This window comes from Uloborus diversus, chromosome 2, assembly GCF_026930045.1.
Source record: "Uloborus diversus isolate 005 chromosome 2, Udiv.v.3.1, whole genome shotgun sequence".
Lineage (NCBI taxonomy): Eukaryota > Metazoa > Arthropoda > Arachnida > Araneae > Uloboridae > Uloborus > Uloborus diversus.
The window spans coordinates 170,930,571-170,952,801 of NC_072732.1; the positions used below are offsets into that span (position 1 = coordinate 170,930,571).

Below are 22,231 nucleotides of genomic sequence, written 5' to 3' on the forward strand. Positions count from 1 at the left end.
CCTCTAAGGGGGTGGAACAATCGAACGTTTCTTCTGCCATGCCTGCCTGCTATATCTCATTAAGTAACTGGAAGAATCAAACAAAATTTTGTCCATATGTTGATCCTAATGGGTACAGGCGCTGATTCAATTTTGGTGCCAATAGCTCAGAAGGGAGTTGAGCAATCAAATGTTTTTTTTTCCCCTCGATTCTTGTTTTTCACCGAAAACTGAATAAACAAACTTGTGTAATGAAGCTAACGTACAATAGTATAAACTAACAAAAATACAAAAAAAAAAAAAGAAGAAAAAGAAAGAAAGAAAATGAAAAATTGCAGTTACTGCCCTTTAACCTGCTCACGGCAGCATAAATCAACTTTCAAACTCAAAATCTTACCTCTCAAATGCAGGGGTGCCCACCTCGGGGGGGGGGGAGGGGTCATGGCGTGGATGGTGCCAATAAAATTGGCACCGACATTTTTTGGGGAGGGGTGTTTTGAGAGGTATTCTTTACTTTTTTGGGGGTGGGGCTTTCGCTTTTTTGTGATGGTCATCGTAATATTTAGGGGCATGCGTTCTTGCTCTTGGGGGGGGAGCTCCGCTGTCAAATGTATCTGGAAGTATGTTGACTAATTTTTCTCTTCGAAATATTTCTTAATGTCTTTTAAATTCATTTCAAAGCTTTAAGGTGCTGTTTTATCCCCCCCCCCCGACCCCTATATGAAATTTAATTTTTCACCCTTCTTGAAACAACTGAAGAACAAGATGAAATTTCTGATTCTGCAAACTGTGTCCGACGGAGCTCAAGACATCCCTCATGTCAAGTTCCACGGAAACGATCGCTTTCCAGTTCCTTGTCACCGGAATCTCTTGCATCGGGGAAATGGATGTCGAACCTTATTCGTTCGAGAGCCGTTCTTAAGGGTCTCCTGCTGGCCTCAAACGATCAATAAACGACCAAGGTCGGGTACGGGAGCCCTCATCCGCTCGCACGACGCCCATTCCTGCATCTGGAGCCGAGAAGAAAACACACTTGTTGCTGGAGCTGACCCTCTCGCGCACACGGTAAGAGCAATTCTCCCTTTTGATGCCGGAAATGTGATAATTGCCTATCATTTTATACAGTGAAACCCCGATTTTACGTCCCTCGAATTTACGTTTTTCCTGCATTTGACGATTTGTCATCAAGTCTTAGTTTTCCGTGTAATGATAATGCTAATTTAACTGTAAGTTTGTTGTTTGTGAAATTTCCCTCACTTTACGTTTTCCCTGGAAAGTTTTAAAAAAAGAGAGAGAGAGAAAAAATGTTCTAAAATGAGCAATATTCCTCATCTTGTGCTTTCTTAATGCTAATACACGTTTTAGAAGTTTAAGAGCGTCCGGGACACAAAAATCCTCAAATTTTTCAATTTTTTTCTTATCATACAACAAAAATTTCCGTTTTTTTTCTGCTTAAAAGGACGTTTGAATCACGTTTCTATCTTAATTATAACGGAAGATATAAGTACTTTTGTTGCATGCATTTAACCAATATTATATTTAACTTTAAAACTTTAAACGCGTTGTTCTCCATGATGCAGTTTTTCGCGATTTTTTGCATTCACTCTTATAAGTCAAGAACTTATAAAGATAAAGTAATGAAAATCGGAGCATATTTTTTTCAAACAGCTTACTTTAATTTTTATTCGGCAAATTAAAAAACTTTTTAAAAAAATGATTAAAAAATAAAATAATAAAAAATTCAAAATTTTCGAAATTTTTCTTCAAATATTTTTTATTGGATTAATATTTTTTAAATCGCCGAATAAAAATTAAAGCTTAGACATTTGAGCTTAATTTTTTGAAAACAAATTAAAAATTGACCAAGAATATTTTGAGTTTTAGCAGTTTAAAGCAACCCTTTTTTAAAATTAAATTTAAGTGAAACAATTTTTTTTAAATTTATTTTTTAATTTTGCTTTTTAAATGGATGTTGCATCAGTGCAAACAATTTCAAAACTCTAAACTGTTTAATTTTTTTTTTTTCAAAACTTGTTCGGGAACCCCTTAATTATGAAATTAGAAATGCATTCCACAGACTTTTGGCTGGTTAAAGTATTTCAATGTGGAAGATGCCGCATTCACTTTGAACATTTGAACTAAATTACTAAAAAATAATCCTGTATTACGGATTATTTTAAACCTGAACGCCAGGATTCGCAATTAAATGTTTTAAAATGATCTTAAATTGTATGCATATTAATGTTTTTTTCTTTTCTTTTCTTTTCAAAAAAAAAAAAAAAAAATACAGATGTAGCGAATGTTCGTTAAGTCGGAAGTTGCAAGGAAAGCGAAAAAAAAAAAAAAAAATCGAGTTATCTAAAATATGACTTATCGAATACATTTGTTCGGATTCAACTTTTCCTTTTAACTTTAAGCTGTTACGATTACAATTTCAAGTAACCTCTTAGCCATGTTTAGTTCTATTTCAAACGTTCAGAATCAATGAAATGGCACCACAAACATTCGCTTTATATAATAACGAAAGGGGGAAAAAAAACAAGTCTTCTGAGAACCAGTAGCTTCGTAGAATCACACTGTAAAAAATCTCGGAAAACTCTCTGAATATATAAAAAAGTTTTCCGTAATACACAGATTCGTACGCCCTCCGCAGTTTTCTGCTATAATCAAAAACGTTTCCCGTATAGCAAGAAAGTAAGAGTCGACGCATGCGCAGCTCACAATTTTATAGTCCAGCAGCAAATCTAAACTAAAACTTTCGAAAGCACGCAATGAAAACAAGTGCTGTGACTCATGTATGCGAAGTAACACTCATCAAGGGGATTAGTAGAAGTTTTGTTCCTCGCATGAATTCACTGAAGATAATTCTAAAGTCTTATATTTTCTTGCATATATATCGTCATAAGATTGAATTTGAAGCTATGTCACTTATTTTTAAGTACGAAGTGCAAATTCTCGACGCATGCTCGCGGAAGGAATACAAACTGAAATTGAAAACCAAATAACTACCGAGAGGACGCCATGTAAATTCATTGCGTCGCATAACTTGTGTAGGTAATTTACTTTTTTCTTGGATACTTTTCTTCTTTCTACCAAATGGGTAATTTTTGTTGGCAGAATTTTATTCTGTCATAAAAATCACCTTTTTGGTGACCAAAGCCTGCAAAAGACCACCACCGACGAATAGGTAAGTCGCTTTGCAACTCTATTACTTTAAAGAGATTTAGTTCATATAAATCTCGATAAAAAAAAAACTATTTTCTTCAGTATTATTTTTTCGTTGTGAACTATTGCAATTTGAAAATATTTTACATTACATAGAACACATATTTAAAGTGCAAGTGTGTCAGTTTTATTCTGTAAAATTTATGAATTGAAGATTATAAAAAAATTTAAATATGTGTTATTGTGTACTTCGTTTTTATGTGTCAATCTCAGTTAATATTTGGCTATGTATCAAGCATTATGAATTAAATGTTATAATATGCAAATTGTCAGGTTTGATAGTTCGTCTTTAAGGTTGCATGTTTTCATTCTCTTGTAAACAGTGTAGCTAGATTGTATGAAGTAAAAAAAAAAAAAAACTATCTCTTGTAATTAGGAACATAGTGCTTCAGTATTATCTAAATGACGATATCTCTTTAAATATTTGCATTAGCGAAACGCTTTAAATTAGTTAAATGTGTATTAATTTATTTAACAAATAGATACATATATGTATTTAAAAGTGTCTTCATTTTTTTCGTTTTACGAGCCTCAATTTTACCAAAAGCAAAAAAAAAAAAAAGAAGAAAAGAAAAAAAAAGACTTAATAAAATAATTTTGTATTTTTACACCATATTAAAGTATTTGACTTATAATTTATATGATACTTTGATTTATAATGTATGTGATACTTTGATTTATAATGTATATGATGTTGCTTTTTCAAGGGGGGGGGGCGCTTCATAGCATTTTATGGGTGCACCATCACTTTTATGGTGGGGGAGGGGTTATTCTCGTATATATGAAATGGAATAATCATGTAATAGAGTTCAATGTTTTAATAAATAAAATATATAATGCATTTTGCGCACACTGTAAAAATAAAATCAGTAACCTATTTTGAATAAGTATTTATATTTGTGATGAACTGGAAAAGGGCAAGAACAGAAGAATCAACCCGAATGGTTCCAGCAGGGGGACTTGGTGTCATATTTAAATTCATCAATTTCTCTGTTGGTACTTTTCGGTACACTTTGTTCGTCAGAGAAATTGACTTGAGGTGAACGAATTCCGGAACGCGAAGGGTAGGTAAGTCCTGTCAAATTTTATCCGAAGATAAAAGCTATCAAGTTTGATACAAGATATGTTTTTAAGTTCTGCATTAAAAATACAATATGTTGATAGTTTTGTCTTGAAAATATTGAGAGAAAAACTGAAGTTTAAGATTGTTTAACAAACAATCCCCACTTTTCAGAAGGTACCCCCACTCCAATTCACAGACGATTTTGTGATTAGGAATGAAACTACTAGATTATTTCATAATTTTTCAAAAATTTATAACTGTGCATATGTTATGCTGTTAACCATGCTATTTGTCATTAGAAATTCCAAAAAAAAAAAATCCACGAATAATTCTAAAATTGCTTGTATTATTGCTCTTAGATATGAAAGAATTGAAACTGATATGGTATGCAATACTATAATAAAGAATTATGTTTTAGAAAAAATCACGGAAAAAGGATTCCGAAATTCTCGGAAACGTTTTTGAAAATTGTTTGGAGAATTCCGAAATACTCGGAAACGTTTTCGAAACTTTCATGAACCACAGCTGCACAGAATACTCAGAAACATTTCTGGAAATTACGGAAAAAGGATTCCGAAATACTCAGAAACGTTTCTGAAAATTACAGAAAGAGGATTCCGAAATACTCAGACACGTTTCTGGACATTACAGAAAGAGGATTCCGAAATACTCAGACACGTTTCTGGACATTACAGAAAGAGGATTCCGAAATACTCAGAAACGTTTTTGAAACTTTCATGAACCACAGCTGCACGATATACTCAGAAACGTTTCCGGATTTTTTTTACAGTGCAGGCAAAATCCAAAAGCAACCCTTAATTTGAGCAACCCAGCTCCCTCCCCTACACATTTCCACCATAAGTAGAATTTTCCATTATCTCGAATGTAAGCCCCCCTCCCCCTTCTAGTTTTTTCCATCCCACCTTCACAGGGCCACGTCAGCTTAGTCGGAAATTTGGTGCCCGGCCCTTGAAGAGACCCAGTTCAGAATCGTTGTAGTTTTTTTCTTTTTTTTTTTTAATTTTTATGCGCGGGGAGGGGGAGGGAGGGTGGCGACCGAACTGACAAGAGGCCCTCCGTTGCTCTCGGCTACCCGGCACTTTCGGGATCCCCTGAATTAGAGCTTTGGTTTCCTCCATGTGCAGGTTTTTCTTTTCAATGAAAATAAATGAAACAAACAATAACTTAAGAAAAGAAAGCATACCAAATTATGTGTGTGTGTGTGCAAAGTATCGATTTCAGAGATGTATTAAATTCATTTTGTCTAGACGTCTTTCAATGCAAAGCAATGATTTCTTCCTTTTTGTTCATTCTGTTTAGGAGCCGAAAAAAAAAATAAACAAATAATTTCGACATATAGAGTAACATTAGCAAGGAAAATTTGATGACGGTAATGAAATAAAATTCCACTGATCGAATATTTCGAGTCATCGAAATTCGGTTTATCGAAAATAACTAACATAAGACTTCCAGTCAGGTGAACTGGAATAAATATTCACTTCGGCTCATTGAAGTTCGACTTACCGAAATGTTTCTGTATTATACCTTTTGAAAGAGTCTCATCTTAACTTCCTTTAGTTTTTTTCTTCAGATTTGTCTTTCTATGTTTTCCCCATAGTTTACGTTTTCTCGTGTTTTACGATTATAAAACTCAGTCCCTTAAGAAACGTAAAATCGGCGTTTCGCTGTAATTATCAAAAAACACAGGAAGTGCACTGTAAAAAAAATCCGGAAACGTTTCTGAGTATATCGTGCAGCTGTGGTTCATAAAAGTTTCAAAAACGTTTCTGAGTATTTCGGAATCCTCTTTCTGTAATGTCCAGAAACGTGTCTGAGTATTTCGGAATCCTCTTTCTGTAATTTTCAGAAACGTTTCTGAGTATTTCGGAATCCTCTTTCTGTAATGTCCAGAAACGTGTCTGAGTATTTCGGAATCCTCTTTCTGTAATTTTCAGAAACGTTTCTGAGTATTTCGGAATCCTCTTTCCGTAATTTCCAGAAATGTTTCTGAGTATTCTGTGCAGCTGTGGTTCATGAAAGTTTCGAAAACGTTTCCGAATATTTCGGAATTCTCCAAACAATTTTCAAAAACGTTTCCGAGAATTTCGGAATCCTTTTTCCGTGATTTTTTCTAAAATATAATTCTTTATTATAGTATTGCATACCATATCAGTTTCGATTCTTTCATATCTAAGAGCAATAATACAAGCAATTTTAGAATCATTCGTGGATTTTTTTTTTGGAATTTCTAATGACAAATAGCATGGTTAACAGCATAACATATGCACAGTTATAAATTTTTGAAAAAAAATTTTGAAAAAAAAAATAGAACCGACTTCAAAATTGCTCTAAAAAGTGAAAAATAATTAAACACCATCGATAATACTTTTAAACATAATTTTTGAAGTTGGCGCAAAAACGATCGATAAAATCATTCACAGCCATAACTCAACTACAAGTATAAATTTAACCAGGTCCAGTTTCTTCACTACCACATGCATTACGCATTGATGACAGCATATTTGAGTAAGGATATAAATATTTCGTTCCTAAGTTTGGGTGATTTTTTGATAAAAATATGAACGAAGCATGGTTACGATGGATTTTACTTTTTGTTTTTGCGCCAACTTCAAAAATTATGTTTAAAGGTATTATCGATGGTGTTTAATTATTTTTCACTTTTTAGAGCAATTTTGAAGTCGGTTCTATTTTTTTTTTTCGAAATTTTTTTATTTCATTCTTTTTAGTGTAAATGTAGATATTTCAGTAAAAGTAAGAAGTTACCTAGTAAGAAGTGCGGCTCTATATCACTGTATTGCTTTAGAAAAGCCTTTATTCAAAATTATCATTACAATTACTATTAATGTTACAGTTATATGGCACCAAACTTTTATAACAATGAGTTTCATATTGTCGCGTAGATGAAGATAGCGAAGACAATGTGAAAGCCAAATGAAGCGAATACTCGTTAGTCTCAACTCGAGATCTTTATTCAGAACCACGAATGAACGTTACATCTCCTTATATACAACTTGAAAAAGTGCTGGAACTTTCCAGACTTGAAAAGATACAGAAATTAATAGAACATTCGAGAAAATACGGGAAACAGTAGAAACGAAATTTTAGTAAAATTCACTTTGTCCTAGTCGGGATTTGAACCCGGGTTGCTCGTGTGGGAGACGAGAATTCTACCACTGAGCCACCGTTTTCCACGGATGAAAAGTGTGAACTTCGTTACAATATGATTTTAATCATTTAATAGGGAAATTTACAGTTTTTTGCCCATAACTTTTTATCTAAAGAACAAAAATGGGCAAACAAAGTAATGGGACCTAAGTTGAGCCATCCTCTATCCATTAAAAAAATAATCATCAAAATCGGTTCACTAGGTGAGACGCTATGAGTGGACAAACAAAAAAAAAAAAAAAACATACATACGGTATGAACTGATAACCGCCTCCTTTTTGAAGTCGGTTAAAAATTATGAAATAATCTAGTAGTTTCATTCCTAATCACAAAATCGTCGGGGAATTGGAGTGGGGGTACCTTCTGAAAAGTGGGGATTGTTTGTTAAACAATCTTAAACTTCAGTTTTTCTCTCAATATTTTCAAGACAAAACTATCAACATATTGTATTTTTAATGCAGAACTTAAAAACATATCTTGTATCAAACTTGATAGCTTTTATCTTCGGATAAAATTCGACAGGACTTACCTACCCTTCGCGTTCCGGAATTCGTTCACCTCAAGTCAATTTTTCTGACGAACAAAGTGTACCGAAAAGTACCAACAGAGAAATTGATGAATTTAAATATGACACCAAGTCCCCCTGCTGGAACCATTCGGGTTGATTCTTCTGTTCTTGCCCTTTTCCAGCTCATCACAAATATAAATACTTATTCAAAATAGGTTACTGATTTTATTTTTACAGTGTGCGTAAAATGCATTATATATTTTATTTATTAAAACATTGAACTCTATTACATGATTATTCCATTTCATATATACGAGAATACCCCCCCCCCCCCATAAGAGTGATGGTGCACCCATAAAATGCTATGAAGCGCCCACCCCCCGTTGAAAAAGCAACATCATATACATTATAAATCAAAGTATCATATACATTATAAATCAAAGTATCAGATAAATTATAAGTCAAATACTTTAATATGGTGTAAAAATACAAAATTATTTTATTAAGTCTTTTTTTTTTTTTTTTTTTTTGCTTTTGGTAAAATTGAGGCTCGTAAAACGAAAAAAATGAAGACACTTTTAAATACACATATGTATCTATTTGTTAAATAAATTAATACACATTTAACTAATTTAAAGCGTTTCGCTAATGCAAATATTTAAAGAGATATCGTCATTTAGATAATACTGAAGCACTATGTTCCTAATTACAAGAGATAGTTTTTTTTTTTTTACTTCATACAATCTAGCTACACTGTTTACAAGAGAATGAAAACATGCAACCTTAAAGACGAACTATCAAACCTGACAATTTGCATATTATAACATTTAATTCATAATGCTTGATACATAAATGTTCAGCCAAATATTAACTGAGATTGACACATAAAAACAAAGTACACAATAACACTTATTTAAATTTTTTTATAATCTTCAATTCATAAATTTTACAAAATAAAACTAGACACACTTGCACTTTAAATATGTGTTCTATGTAATGTAAAATATTTTCAAATTGCAATAGTTCACAACGAAAAAATGATACTGAAGAAAATAGTTTTTTTTTTTTTTTAACGAGATTTATATGAACTAAATCTCTTTAAAGTAATAGAGTTGCAAAGCGACTTACCTATTCGTCGGTGGTGGTCTTTTGCAGGCTTTGGCCACCAAAAAGGTGATTTTTATGACAGAATAAAATTCTGCCAACAAAAATTACCCATTTGGTAGAAAGAAGAAAAGTATCCAAGAAAAAAGTAAATTACCTACACAAGTTATGCCACGCAATGAATTTACATGGCGTCCTCTCGGCAATTATTTGGTTTTTAATTTCAGTTTGTATTCCTTCCGCGAGCATGCGTCGAGAATTTGCACTTCGTACTTAAAAATAAGTGACATAGCTTCAAATTCAATCTCATGACGATACATATGCAAGAAAATATAAGACTTTAAAATTATCTTCAGTGAATTCATGCGAGGAACAAAACTTCTACTAATCCCCTTGATGAGTGTTACTTCGCGTACATGAGTCAGCACTTGTTTTCATTGCGTGCTTTCGAAAGTTTCAGTTTAGATTTGCTGCTGGACTAGAAAATTGCCGTGTGAGCTGCGCATCGTCGACTCTTACTTTCTTGCTAAACGGGAAACGTTTTTGATTATAGCAGAAAACTGCGGAGGGCGTACGAATCTGTGTATTACGGAAAACTTTTTTGTATATTCAGAGAGTTTTCCGAGATTTTTTAGTGTGTCTTACATTAAAGTCAACATTATGTGCATATAAATGAAACAAGTGTTCCGGGAATAGCTTTGCTGCAATGGTTTTGATTAATTAATTTATGTAGGGCACAGATTTTTTTAAAAGCAGTGCTGTCTTTTCCACATGTAGTTGAAATTCTTTATACAGTTTCTTTTTCATCCCGAAACCAGGGGTGCCGCACCTAAGAGCAAATGCGCGCCTTCCTAAATATAGCGAAGAACCCAAAAAAGTGAAAAATACCCCTCAACCCCCCCCCCGATAAACTTAAATAGCGCAGTCTGCGCCATGACCCCCATCCCCTCCTAGGTAGGCACCCCTGCCGCAACATATAAACAAGATTGTTTAATTTTTATGCTTAACTTTGTTGTTTACGCATGTGGAAACTGATTGCGGGAAATTTAAGGAATCTCTTTAATAAACGTGTTTTAATGCTACCAGAAACCACTTTAATGAATTGCATGTTGTGTTCCGGTATTATTTATGTATTTTGGTGTGTATTATATGTGTTTTGGGTGTTTTAGGATTACAGGGATCCGCTTTAATGAATTGCATATATGGGTTTTGATGATGTATTATACGTGTTTTGGGATTTTTGGGATTATAAGGATCTTTGTTCTAACATTTCGTCGCATCCTTTTCGTTTGCGTACGCATGCAAGTGCGCGAGATTTTCCCTGTAAATGTTTCTTCACTACAAAAGGAGTGCATTGGCAGAGAAGTGTTCCGCGCATTTCATTTTTCTTCCTCATGTTTGGTATCGAAACCCCCCTTTAAAGAAGAACCTTATTAATATCATCTGTGTGTGACGTAATACCTGAAATTGGCTCCCAGCTAAGTAATAATTGATCAATAGTTTACTTTTCAACGAGAGAAGGCGGTGTATGAAGATAATGTTTTCCTTGGTACAGTGAAAGTAGTGGCATTTTTACGTGTTTCTGGAGATTTTTTTTTTCATGAATAAGGCAAAAAAGTTTAGCATTAAATCTAGTGCAGCTACTCCCTTCCCCACTATTCGGTATTAAATTATCTTTAAAAATATAATGTGTGTACCACACGAATTTCGTATAAGCCCAATAAGTAATCAATGACTTTTAATATAAATCAAAATAATGAGTGTCATGTACGCGCTGTAGAAGTAATGCTTCTTGAACGCATATTAAAAAAAATCGCTACCCCTTAAAAAATGTGTAAAATATATGAAATGACACGTTCAAATCTGAAGAAGTTTGATTTTTCGTCGGTGACTGACATCTGAAATAGAAACAGCAAAAACTTGATGGAACTCGTAATAGGAAAAAAATTCAACAGACTCGCATCTTCGAACGAGAATTGTTTTGCAGATATTCGTTTTACAAATGTCGACAATTTTATTTATAACTGGTTTTACGGAGATTTAGCCAAATATCACCGATATCGCTACAGATATTGGATTGCTCATCTCATTTTTGTCGACAAATTTATCTGAAATCAATTTTTCTGTCGAATGGTTTTCTATCATTAACTAGATGTATAATCATATCATACTCCAGAGAGCCCCGTACCTACCACTATTTATTGTTTTACCGGCTGTACGGAGCCCTTAAGGCAACTTTTTTTTCCTACTTCAGCACCGCCAGTGGTATTGATTCACTTAGAGGACTTTGTCCTCCACGACATATTTAACGTGTCCTAGTCACTATTAACGAACAACGAGGATCTTCGACCGGCTGATATCGAATCCGGAACTCTTCGGTTACAAATCCGGCGCCTTACCGATCAGGCCACGACGGTCTCGAATTAGATGCAAAGATAAGAGTTCAATGAGGTTAAAGAAAACCGAAATATTTCACATGAAGCTAGGCTCAATTATGTTTTGACGAAAAACACAGAACACAAAAGGGTGAAAGTATTTTTCTGAACAAAAATGGAAATATGCTATTTTTTGATCATATGGTTTAGCCATCGTAACAAGGCGTTTAACCTTGTAAACGTTTATTTCTACCTGAGGAGAAAAAGGAGGAATTTTTACATTGACACATAACAAATAATTATATAACGGATATGCGTCGCCAACCAGCTATTCTCACCTTCATTTCAACAAATGGAGTTATTAAATCAGTTGTCTGTCAAAGTTAAAAGAAACAGAATATAACTTTAATTCAAAGTGGAAAGAATTATTTTATAGCTCGTTTTGCAGTTTTCACTGTAAATTGTTTCGTGTTTTTTTCCTCTTTTTTTTTGCCTCTTTTCACATCTTCTACGAATTTTTACCAGCTTACGTCTCTATAATCATTTTACTTTCTTCAGGTGTTCCGATTAGGGATTCTGGTCATCTGGACAATGGCAGATGTACCTGATTACGTCATACGTCCCATGAAACGGGAAGAAATTCCAGCAGTTTTGGACCTTTGGCGGGAGACTTGTCTTTCTGAAGGAACCTATTCTTTGGACACCTGGTTCGAGTATGATCCAGAAGGGTTCTACGTCGCTGCAACAGAAGATGGTGAGATCACACTATCGTCCTTTCGAGATCAGATTATTTTTATTCCATCAAAATCGGAGACTTATGAAAAGTTTAAAAATAAAAGACTTGCTGTGGAGGCACTTATAACCAGCATAAAAACTACTGAGAAAGAAAAAAAAAACTTTATCTGAAATGAGCTACTGCAGCTAAAACGATAGAAAATCTTTAAAAAATATGAAAAATAAATGAATCCGAAACCATTTAGCTAAATATTGTATGCATCAACCGCTGCACATAAGGGCAAAATATAAAGGATGTAATTGAAAGAAAGAACTAGGAATTAAAGTATGGAGTTTCATAAATTTTGCATTCACTTCATCTATAGTTTGAACTCTATACTGAAAAACTTACTGTAAACAAAATAAAAATATGTAGTTTCACTAGCTCAAACATAACTTTTTTTTAAGTGCAAAAACGTAAAAAAATATGAATTTCAGTCAGTGTTATTGTTCTTTGTTAATTAAACTTTGAGAAAGAGGTTAAATTAGTCGTATTTCGATTTTTAAAAGTTAATTAAAGAATACAATTGGAATGTTTGCAGCTTTTGCAAGAATTTTCGCCGCAAAAAGTTCCCGTCCAGCGTCAATACTTTCGGAAATATAAAGCTTTTAATTTCTTCGCCTCGGCCCAGATCTTTAAGAATCCATTTAATTTCCTTCCAACTCTCTAATATACCACACTATTTTAGCCAAATCTGAATCCTTTATACATAGGCTTCCCAGACGCTCCAGTTTGACCGGGGACGTCCCGGTGTTTAGACAAAATTCCAGTGTCCCGGCCGATTCACTTCGTCTCGGAAAATTATAAATCTGACTTTAGATAACCAAAAAAGTCTAACTGTGAAGGATAATTCAGAATGATTTTTTTGTCATTTGCTGCATTAATATGTAAAGTTGATATTGAATTAGCTTGTGAAGGTTTTACAACAATATTAAAACCAAAAGAGTTCTAGCTAATGAGAAGTCCATGTAAATATTGTTCATTTTTTTTCCTTATTCAAAGTGTTTCTCTTTTCTTAAGTAACTTGAAAATATTAATATGTTAGAAATAAAATGTTTAAATTTTTCTGCTGGGGTCATGTATTATTACACCTGGTTTTAGTTCACAATTTAGTTACCATTTATTTATAGCATTAAGAATGAACTACCGTCTAAAATACTCTAAAACTCAGCCAAGGGTGTGAACCCTTTTGAATACCCGCAACACTGGACGGGAGGGGCAGGTTTCTCTTCCGGTGTCCCGGTTGAACATTTCAGAAATCTGGCAAGCCTAGTTATACAGGGTGGCTATAAAATAACGTGAGGTGTTCAGAGCTCTCTAGCGAGTGAAGTATTAGACGAAATATTGCCGAATTTCATGGGCATGCACAATAGACTATGGGATTTGATTTCTGAAATAAAAAAAAAATAGTACCAAAAATCGCCACCATGGGAAATGTTGCCGTTGAAAAGGTGTATTACTGTGACTATTGAAGGATTAAATGCTAACTCATAAAATATGCATCAATTTTATTCACAAATATGATTTTTACCAACAAATGAGGTTCAATATGACCAACATCGAGATTTTCCAAGTACTGCATAAAACAAACAATATTTTCCACACCTTTGGGGAGGGGGGATTAATTTTGCCTGCCTGTAACATTTTTCTATATTTGAAAGTTGATATCGAGAACATGTCGCAGATACACAACACCGTTCGAAATCCCTATGGTTAAAAATCACAAGGTGAAAGATTGGGCGACCACGGTCTCCATATTGTAGAAATGCATAACTAATAAAAATGCTATCAAAGAAATGTTGCCACCATACACTCAGTACATAAAGCCCAACATGGGGTGGTGCACCATCTTACATGAATATTACTCAGAAGGAAATCCTTGCTACCGCGCCGAAATTTCTTCCTGACGACTTTTGGGTAAACTTCTTTTGTTACAAATTGAAATTTTTTGTTGGTTTTATTGAACCCCAATTTGTAAGCAACAATTATTTGTACCAAAACTTGATGTGTGATGTATTTTTTTGGCATTTAATTCTTCAGTATTCGCAAATAATACACTTTTGCAGCGCCAAAATTTCCCCTGGTGGTGAATTTCGGTACTTTTTTTTTTTTTTAATTGTAGAAATCGAAATTTTATGGTCTGTTAAGTACGCCCATAAAATTTGGCAATGTTTCGTCCAATACTTCACTTGCTAGAGGCCTCTGAACACCTCACGTTATTTTATAACCACCCTGTATATTTTAGCTAATTTAGGTTGTGCCCTGTAAGTTTTGTATGATAAATATCTCTTCATAATTTAGTTTTGCTATTGTAGAATGATTTTCTACTACTTAAGTTGTTTTTGACCCTAGATTAATGGTATTCCAGGGGTTCTGGGATTGTCAACAATATAATATTAGAAACTGCGAAAAAAAACCGGAAAAAAAAGGAAGGGGAGAGAAATAAATCTAATTGCTTGATCATTAAGCATCTTACGCATGTGCTGTTCGAACTTTATTTTGCCAGGGGGAGGGGAGAGGTTTTGTAGTTCTTGGTTACAAAATATCAAGACGTCCTACAGCTTCATTTTCACATTACGATTAAAAGCACGTGCTTAATTTTGTGTTTCATTTGGTCATCAACTAAGTACAGTTGAGCCGGCTTATTTGGATATCGGTCAAAAGAATATCTCGCTTAATTTAATTAATTTTTAATGTACCAAGCCGTTGTTATTTGTATGTTTGATCCCGCATAATGGAATGTCCTGCTTACAAGAATAAATTTCCTAGCAAAATTGACTATTCCATTAAGCAAACTCCACTGCAGCATGAATTAGTGAACCAAAAAAATCTCGACTTTTTTTTTTTTTTAAATTTCTGCTCAGTCCTTAGCTTGAAACGAAGCTTTCAGTTTGATGTTTCAAATGACATTCGTCATAAACTGTTTCGTGTTTCCAAAATTGATAAGCAATTGAAAGCAGGTGGTACTTAGAGAGCTACAGTTTTCACAAAAATCTAATCTTCTTATTACATAAGTACTCCGGAACAATGTGATCAGCTGCCATCACAAGTCAATAGTAATTAAAAGAGGAAAAAAAACATCGTTAAAGAAAATCAATGTTTTACGGAATATAACAGAAAACGGATTTTTCTCAAGTGTAGAAATCTTTGCAAAAGATTTATGATGCAATGTTTTCAGGTTTCTTTTTGCCGTCTTCATGATTAGTGTACTGTTCAAGTTTAAGTGGAGTCGGTACCCTGTACCTATACGCGTGATGTTAAATTGCTAAATTTTATGTAGGCTTTATCTCAAAGCCTTATAATGATAGAAACGTACAATTTTCGCAGTGTTTTCAAGATAAACCTAAAAGTCTACTAACGTGAAAATTTAAAGCAATGCTGTTTATGTCATTGCTTGCTAAATTTTAACAAATAGTCACTTTTTAAATGAAAAAAAAAAGAGAGAGTGTTTTTGACCATTAAAACAGCTGTTTCGAAAAAGGTGTGGGTATTAAAGCAAAAATTTCCTTTCAATATAATTATCAGTATCAGTTAAAACTCATGTTTTGAGAAAATCGCGTTTGAAAGTAAAATTTTACGTACATTTTAATACACCTTTAATACTTAAATTAATCTATACATAGAAACCTGAATTAGATGTCACTTAAAAGCACTTGATTTGAATATTTTGAATTTATAAAAACTGAAAAAATATTTTTTCAAAAGTTTTTGGGTATCAACCTCCCTAAAAAACTTTTCTACTAAATGGTGAAATTTTAAAAATATGCCGCTATTGATTAATTAGTCTATGCATCACCACACACCAGATATGTCAACTAGCTATATGCCACTAGAGAAAAAAATGAGCATTATTTTTAGATCTTAAATAATTCTTACATTTTTTTTTCTTCTTCGAATTTTTGAGATGTGTTCCTATTGTCAGCGGTAAGTGATATGTTGTATTAAATTTTAATTTAAGTATTCATGTGAGATATGCATATGTGCAATGGTATGGTACAATTTATTGTTTTATGATTACAAAAAAAATCATTTTCTAACTATCCTAACAGAATAACTTACTTTCATTTCAATGTGGTACTTAGGGTTGTGTTATGCCGAAAACAAAATTCGTTTTCCAACTATCAGAACAAAGAACCTTTGTTTTCCAAGTATCACAGCAGAAAATATTATTTTAATTTTCTCAATGATATGACTTCCAAAAAACCAATTGAGACTGATTGATTGCCGCTGCAAAAGGTCAAAAGGCGTTGAAGAAGAAAAATAATAAGCTTTAAACACAACCAGACATTGAAATTGTTCAGAAGTAAATTTCCGAATTCATTCCGTATTGCTTTCAGCATTTCACTGATTTGCATATTTAGCCAAGCATGTACAACATTAAGTATAGATACGTTTGCGTAGAAGAAAAATATTGACTCATCTGCAGTTAACTATACACCTCTCAATCTCATAAAAAGCTCCAGAAACTAGAAGAGGCTGCCGAGCCGAATATCGCTAATTTCTCAAATAATTGATTTTATGCATTTCTGGCAAGAGCTGTTCTCTACCGGAATTAGGGTTAGCAGTCGAGTAGAGATTCATTTATCATTACTTTTAAGAAAAAGCCAATCGATTCTTTGAAAACTTTAGATTCTTTTTGAAAGAAAAAAACTGCCATCCAATAGTTTTGAAAGTTTACTGCGGTTCCAAACAGATTTATTCATCTGATTTCTTCACCGCATTATATGTTAATATATTAAACAGTTTAGAAGAACCGTCAATTTATGCTATCAAGCAGGGGCGTGCACAGAAATTTTGGGGCCCGTCACACATGACTTTTCTGGGATCCCCTATATATTGTTTACCCCTAGATTTCAAGCCTAGTTTTAAAAATATTGGGCCCTCTCCAGGCTCGGATTTCAAATTTGATATTAATAATTTAGAGCAATCAAGTTATGCTATCGAACATATCAGCCATCACTAAATAGTTAATACATTATATTACTCCATTTTTCTTTTTAAAAGATTTTATACAGCAATTTTTTAAACACTTGCTTTTAACTATTATTTATACACAGGCTAAGTTTTCAAAAAAAGCTAATCGATTCTTTGAAAACTTCGGTTTATATATATATATATATATATATATATATATATATTCAATGAAATACTGTTTTCCAACGTAGGACCGTCATTTAAGGAAGCCAGTGGGTCAACTGCCGACTGCCCCTTCCTGGATTTGAAAAATTAATGTTTATGCATATAAGTGGACGTGGTGTTCGTTGCTTTCCGATAAAATTTTAATGGAGTATAGAACCTTTGCCTTTACCCTCCCCCGCCCCCTTTAAATGTTTGAAATTTTGAGCCCCAATAGTTCTGGAACTTTTCATCGGTTCCATACATATTTATGCATCAGATTCTTCATCACTTGAAATGTTCATAATAAATTTATGTTGCAAATGTAACAGACATTATTAAATATTCACTACATAATGCTACTCCATTTTTCTGCTTAAAAGATTTTACACAGCACTTGAAATATTTTCATTTTCGTTCCATTTTTCTCAGAGTTTTGTAGTTCATTTTCCTTTAAAAAATATTAGAAGGCAAAATTATTACATTAAGCTCAACTTTTTTCTTTTCTAAATTTAACAAGTTGCCGCATTCATTAAAATGTGTGTGGTTTAATAATTTGCGTTTTCGTTCCGTTTTTTTTTTACAGACTTCTGCAGTTTATTTTCGCTGTTAAAATATTAGAAGTGAGAATTATTACGATAGGCTAAACTTTTTTTTTTACTTTGAATAAGTTACAACAATCATTAAAATGTTTTTTTTTTTTTTTAACTTCAATTCCGCATTTGATAGCGGCGCATAATTAACTTTTTTTATTAGCCTCTTAGTTATCATTATTAAAGGAAAAAAATACTATACTATCAGTTAAATAAGTGGAATTTCAATTTGTTCTTTAAATAAAAAACAAAGTTTGACGGAAATCCATCCCAAGTTTGATTGATCATCCAGTTACGAACTCAAGTTAAAAATTTGAATTAATTTATTGAAATGAAAAATCCAAGATCTCCTGAACATTTGAATAATACTCATATGAGGCAGTGAGACGTAAAAGGATGTAAGTGACAAAATTAAAAATTTGGAGATAACCAGTACACAAATGGTAGGTGAACTCCCCCTCTATCTTGGGGCAAGATATAGTACTAGCAGTAAGTGACAAAATTAAAAATTTGGAGATAACCAGTACACAAATGGTAGGTGAACCCCTCCTGTATCTTGGGGCAAGATATAGTACTAGTAGTCCTGGTAGGTTCCGGTATACAGCTTGATTTAGAAAAAAATTCAATGAAAGCCTAATACCTAGGATCTGATCTTTAAACGCGTTTTACTCAAAACTTCAAAATGTCCACCTGCATCCCTTTGCTTCTCACTGCCTCATATTAAGTTTTATGAGAACAATTTACCAAATTCAACGAGCTTTGATTTATTAATCGTTCTTCCTTAGTCATCAGAAAAAATCGTTTGGTATAGTATTCCTTAAAAAGTTTTATTCAATGAAAATTTTCTTCGAGTTTTTTTTATCATTTTACCTACGCTACGAATGAGTCTAACTTGTTGCCCTAAATTAAGATCATTACAAAACTACAAAAAATAGAGAAAATAAGAAGGCCTATTAGATAAACAGAGCACTAGCGCAGCCAGAAATACCTTCTGGAGGGAGTTTTTGATCAAAAATAACTTCTGGGTGGGGGGGGGGGGGTTTTGGTCAAAAATAGCTTCTGAAGGGGGGGGAGGAGGTGATCAAAACTGCCTTTTCATATGCATAACTACTGTATTATAATTTGCGTTTATGTTAAAACCAATGGCTCTGGGGGTGTATTCATCCCCCCTCCCCTCGCTGCGCCACTGAAACAGAGCCTTAGAGAACGTTTTAAATATTCTTTGAAATATGAATACAAAATATGAGTCACATGATTTAACCGCATGCCTTCAAAACTTTTGGTCACTGCAAATAATATGAAAAGTAGTATGGTAATCCAACGTCTTTAGATATTATTTAAACGACACTAATATTCCATTTATTTTATTCTCTAAAATTTTTGTTTGCTTTCACGAACTCCCGAGTTCTGGAAAATTGAGATTCTTCGCACGCCGCCGCTGCCAGATGCCGTCTATTAATGTCAAACGACTTTAACGGCAGACAGAGATCGCGAGCATCCTTGCCCCCAAAAGCCCCAGCATTTTGATATGCGGCACGTAATGAGAATTGGAGTGGTAGCCATGGCAACAGCGTCCCAGCACCCTCCTCCTGCTCGCAAATACTTTATGCCAAGGCGATATCTCTAAGTGGAGAACTTATAGAATCTTCGCGGGGTTTATTTCATGTCGTTTTTTTCTGGGTATTTTCTTTTTGTGCTCTCCTCGTCAAGAGATGCGATGGAACGTTTTGTTCGAGGTAGGGGTTTAAATTAATTTGCTCGGGGAAAAAAAGAAGAAAGAGAAAGAATATGGCGCTTCCCAGTTAGAATCTAAGAGCAGACGACGCAGAGAAAATGATCTTGATTTGTTAAGGGAAATATTTAACGGCTTAGGCTATAAGCATCACTTTATTGGGAACTTTCAGCAATTAATTAAATTTCGAAGAATACCACTGTAAGTGCAGAAGAAGGAAATCATTAATTACATGAAATAATGGCTAACTTTTCAACAACTTCCGTTCACTGTTCTATCCAGTCAAAGACGTTTTCAGCAAATTATGTAGCATGAGAGGGAGGAGAGTCTCTGAACCTCATCCTTTCCCCTAACTAAGAAGATGGACTACAATGGCATGTTTTACACTTCAATGTCGGAAATTTTTTACGGTGGACCCCTAACCTCCCCTCAACAAGTGGAGAACTTCTAGAATCATCGCGGAGTTTCTAGGTATTTTCTTTTTGTGTTCTTCTCATCAGGAGATGCGATGAAACGTTTTGTTAGGGGGTAAACGTTAACGTTAGGTAGGGGTTTAAATTTTTTCAGAGAAAGAAAGAGGAAAGAGAAAGAATCTAGCACTGCCCAGTTAGAGACTAAGAGCAAATGACACAGAGAAAAGGATCTTGGTTTCTAAAGGGAAATATTTAACGGCTTAGGCTATAAGCGCCACTTTTTTAGAAAGATCATGTAATGAATTAATTTTCTAATGAAAATTTCATCAGAAGCAGCTGTTACTGCAGAAGATTTACATATTATTTTATTATTACCTATTTAAAATGATTGCTAATCTATGGACAACTTCCATTCATTGTCTGTCCAATCAAAGGGGATGCTTTCAGCAAATTAAGCAATATAAGAAGGAGGATCTCTAGGAAATCTTTATATTTTGAAGGGAGTGGTATTGATGCGTCCTTGATTTAGTTAAATGAGGATCTTTAAACTGAGCATGGTGACATTAATTGCTTTAAAAATTGAGAAGAAATGTCGAGCAAGCTTACTGCATCGTTATTTTTTTTCCTCACTCATTTTTGTATAATTAGAACGCTTCAGTATTTTCTTGTCATAATGTAACTTAATTTTGATTACTTTAATTACTATAAGTTTCTTTTTCTATAGGTGTGGTGCTCGGATCGTGTGCCGGCATACTTCAAAACGATAAATTAGCATTTGTTGGTTTGTATGCTGTTAGGTCAACATACCAAAGGCGAGGCATCGGTATGAAGATTTGGAATGCAGTCATGGAAAGAATTGGTGATCGAAATGTGGGCGTTAATCCTGTTCCCGATCAGCTGTCCAACTACAGAGATAAAGCCGGTTTTCCTGTTCAAACCAGCTGGTGCTCTGTCGTTTGCAAAATTCCAGAAATTCAACCAGAAAATTTATTATTTGAAATATCCGGCGTCGAAGTTCAAATCCTACACTCAAATGACCAACAAACAATCGATTTAGTGACTGACTACGAAGCAGACATTTTTGGTTTCTCGAGAGGACGCTTAACGCAATTGCTTTCTGCGCAAAAAGAATCCTTGACAATGGTAGCTCTTAAGGATTCTGGTACTGAAGTATGTGGTTTTGGAAACGTAAAAAAAAATATTAAGGGAAATGCTCTCGTAGGTCCTCTGTATGCAGATGATGCTGAAGTGGCTGAACTGATTTTGCATCATCTTATAAAGGAGTTCCCTACAGCGAAGGACAAAGGTGTCACACTAATGACTGTTGACTCAAACCAGTCAGCGTTAGAGCTGGTGGACAGTTTAGGCTTTGAGAAAGAACATGGTATTGCTAGATTGTACCGAAAGGATGAAGTAGAAGTTAAGTTTGAAAAGATATTTGGACAACATAACTTGAATTTTGCAATTTTTTGATTTGCCTATATTCTGACAATTGCATAGAAAGACTTCCAAATTCAAACGCATGAATGCCAAGGTTTAGAAAGTATGCAATGTACCAGAATAAAGTAAACGAAGCTTCGTCCATTCGGCAACTTGTTTATATGTAAAGCTTTGAAAATGAAATATTTAGTGATATGTTGTCGTCAATTTTTGAGCTTTATTTCAGCTTCACTGCCCTAGCCAGAAGCTCTCCAAGGTGCTGCTGTTGTTAAAAAGATTCGGTTTCTAGAGACATCTACATTAAAAGTCACTTTCAGAGCTTGCTGGATCATTTGGTGTTTTTGTCACTCAAAAAATGGAAACTTAACTAAACTGTACAATTTTCATAAAACCGGAGATGGTCAATCGACGTTAAATAAAGAAAAATTGATTCATTTGAGCAATTGCATTAACTTCTATTTTCAACAATTGTTTGCTGTGTTTGCTTAAATCTGATGCTGAAAACCATTTCTACTTCCCATTGTAAACAACGTTCTTTTCACCTTAAGCATCTTTTGAGAATGTTTCAGAAACAGCGTATTTCCATTCAAAGCAACTAAAAAGCGTGAACTTGTTGCACAGAATTATAATTCAAATAGTTCGTACTGTAAATTCCTTGACTTGAATTCCTTACATTTGAAATTACATTTATATGATATCGTGATACTATATTTTAACTAATAT

The 22,231-nt window shown here is 33.8% G+C and overlaps 1 protein-coding gene across 1 annotated transcript; it reads left to right on the plus strand.

Moving 5' to 3' along the window:
- Positions 1-939: 939 nt before the first annotated feature.
- Positions 940-21,942, plus strand: LOC129216144 (uncharacterized). The gene is made up of 3 exons (XM_054850301.1): positions 940-1,044; positions 11,999-12,194; positions 20,793-21,942. The coding sequence occupies exons 2-3, from the start codon at positions 12,032-12,034 to the stop codon at positions 21,539-21,541; spliced, it is 912 nt and encodes a 303-aa protein (XP_054706276.1). The 5' UTR covers positions 940-1,044; positions 11,999-12,031; the 3' UTR covers positions 21,542-21,942.
- The last annotated feature ends 289 nt before the right edge of the window (positions 21,943-22,231 follow it).

Excerpts from the sequence above, each read along its gene's own strand:
- LOC129216144 (XM_054850301.1), top strand. The coding sequence starts at position 12,032 with ATGGCAGATGTACCTGATTACGTCATACGTCCCATGAAACGGGAAGAA. Across the intron at positions 12,195-20,792 it reads CGTCGCTGCAACAGAAGATG|GTGTGGTGCTCGGATCGTGT; the intron begins GTGAGATCACAC and ends CTTTTTCTATAG.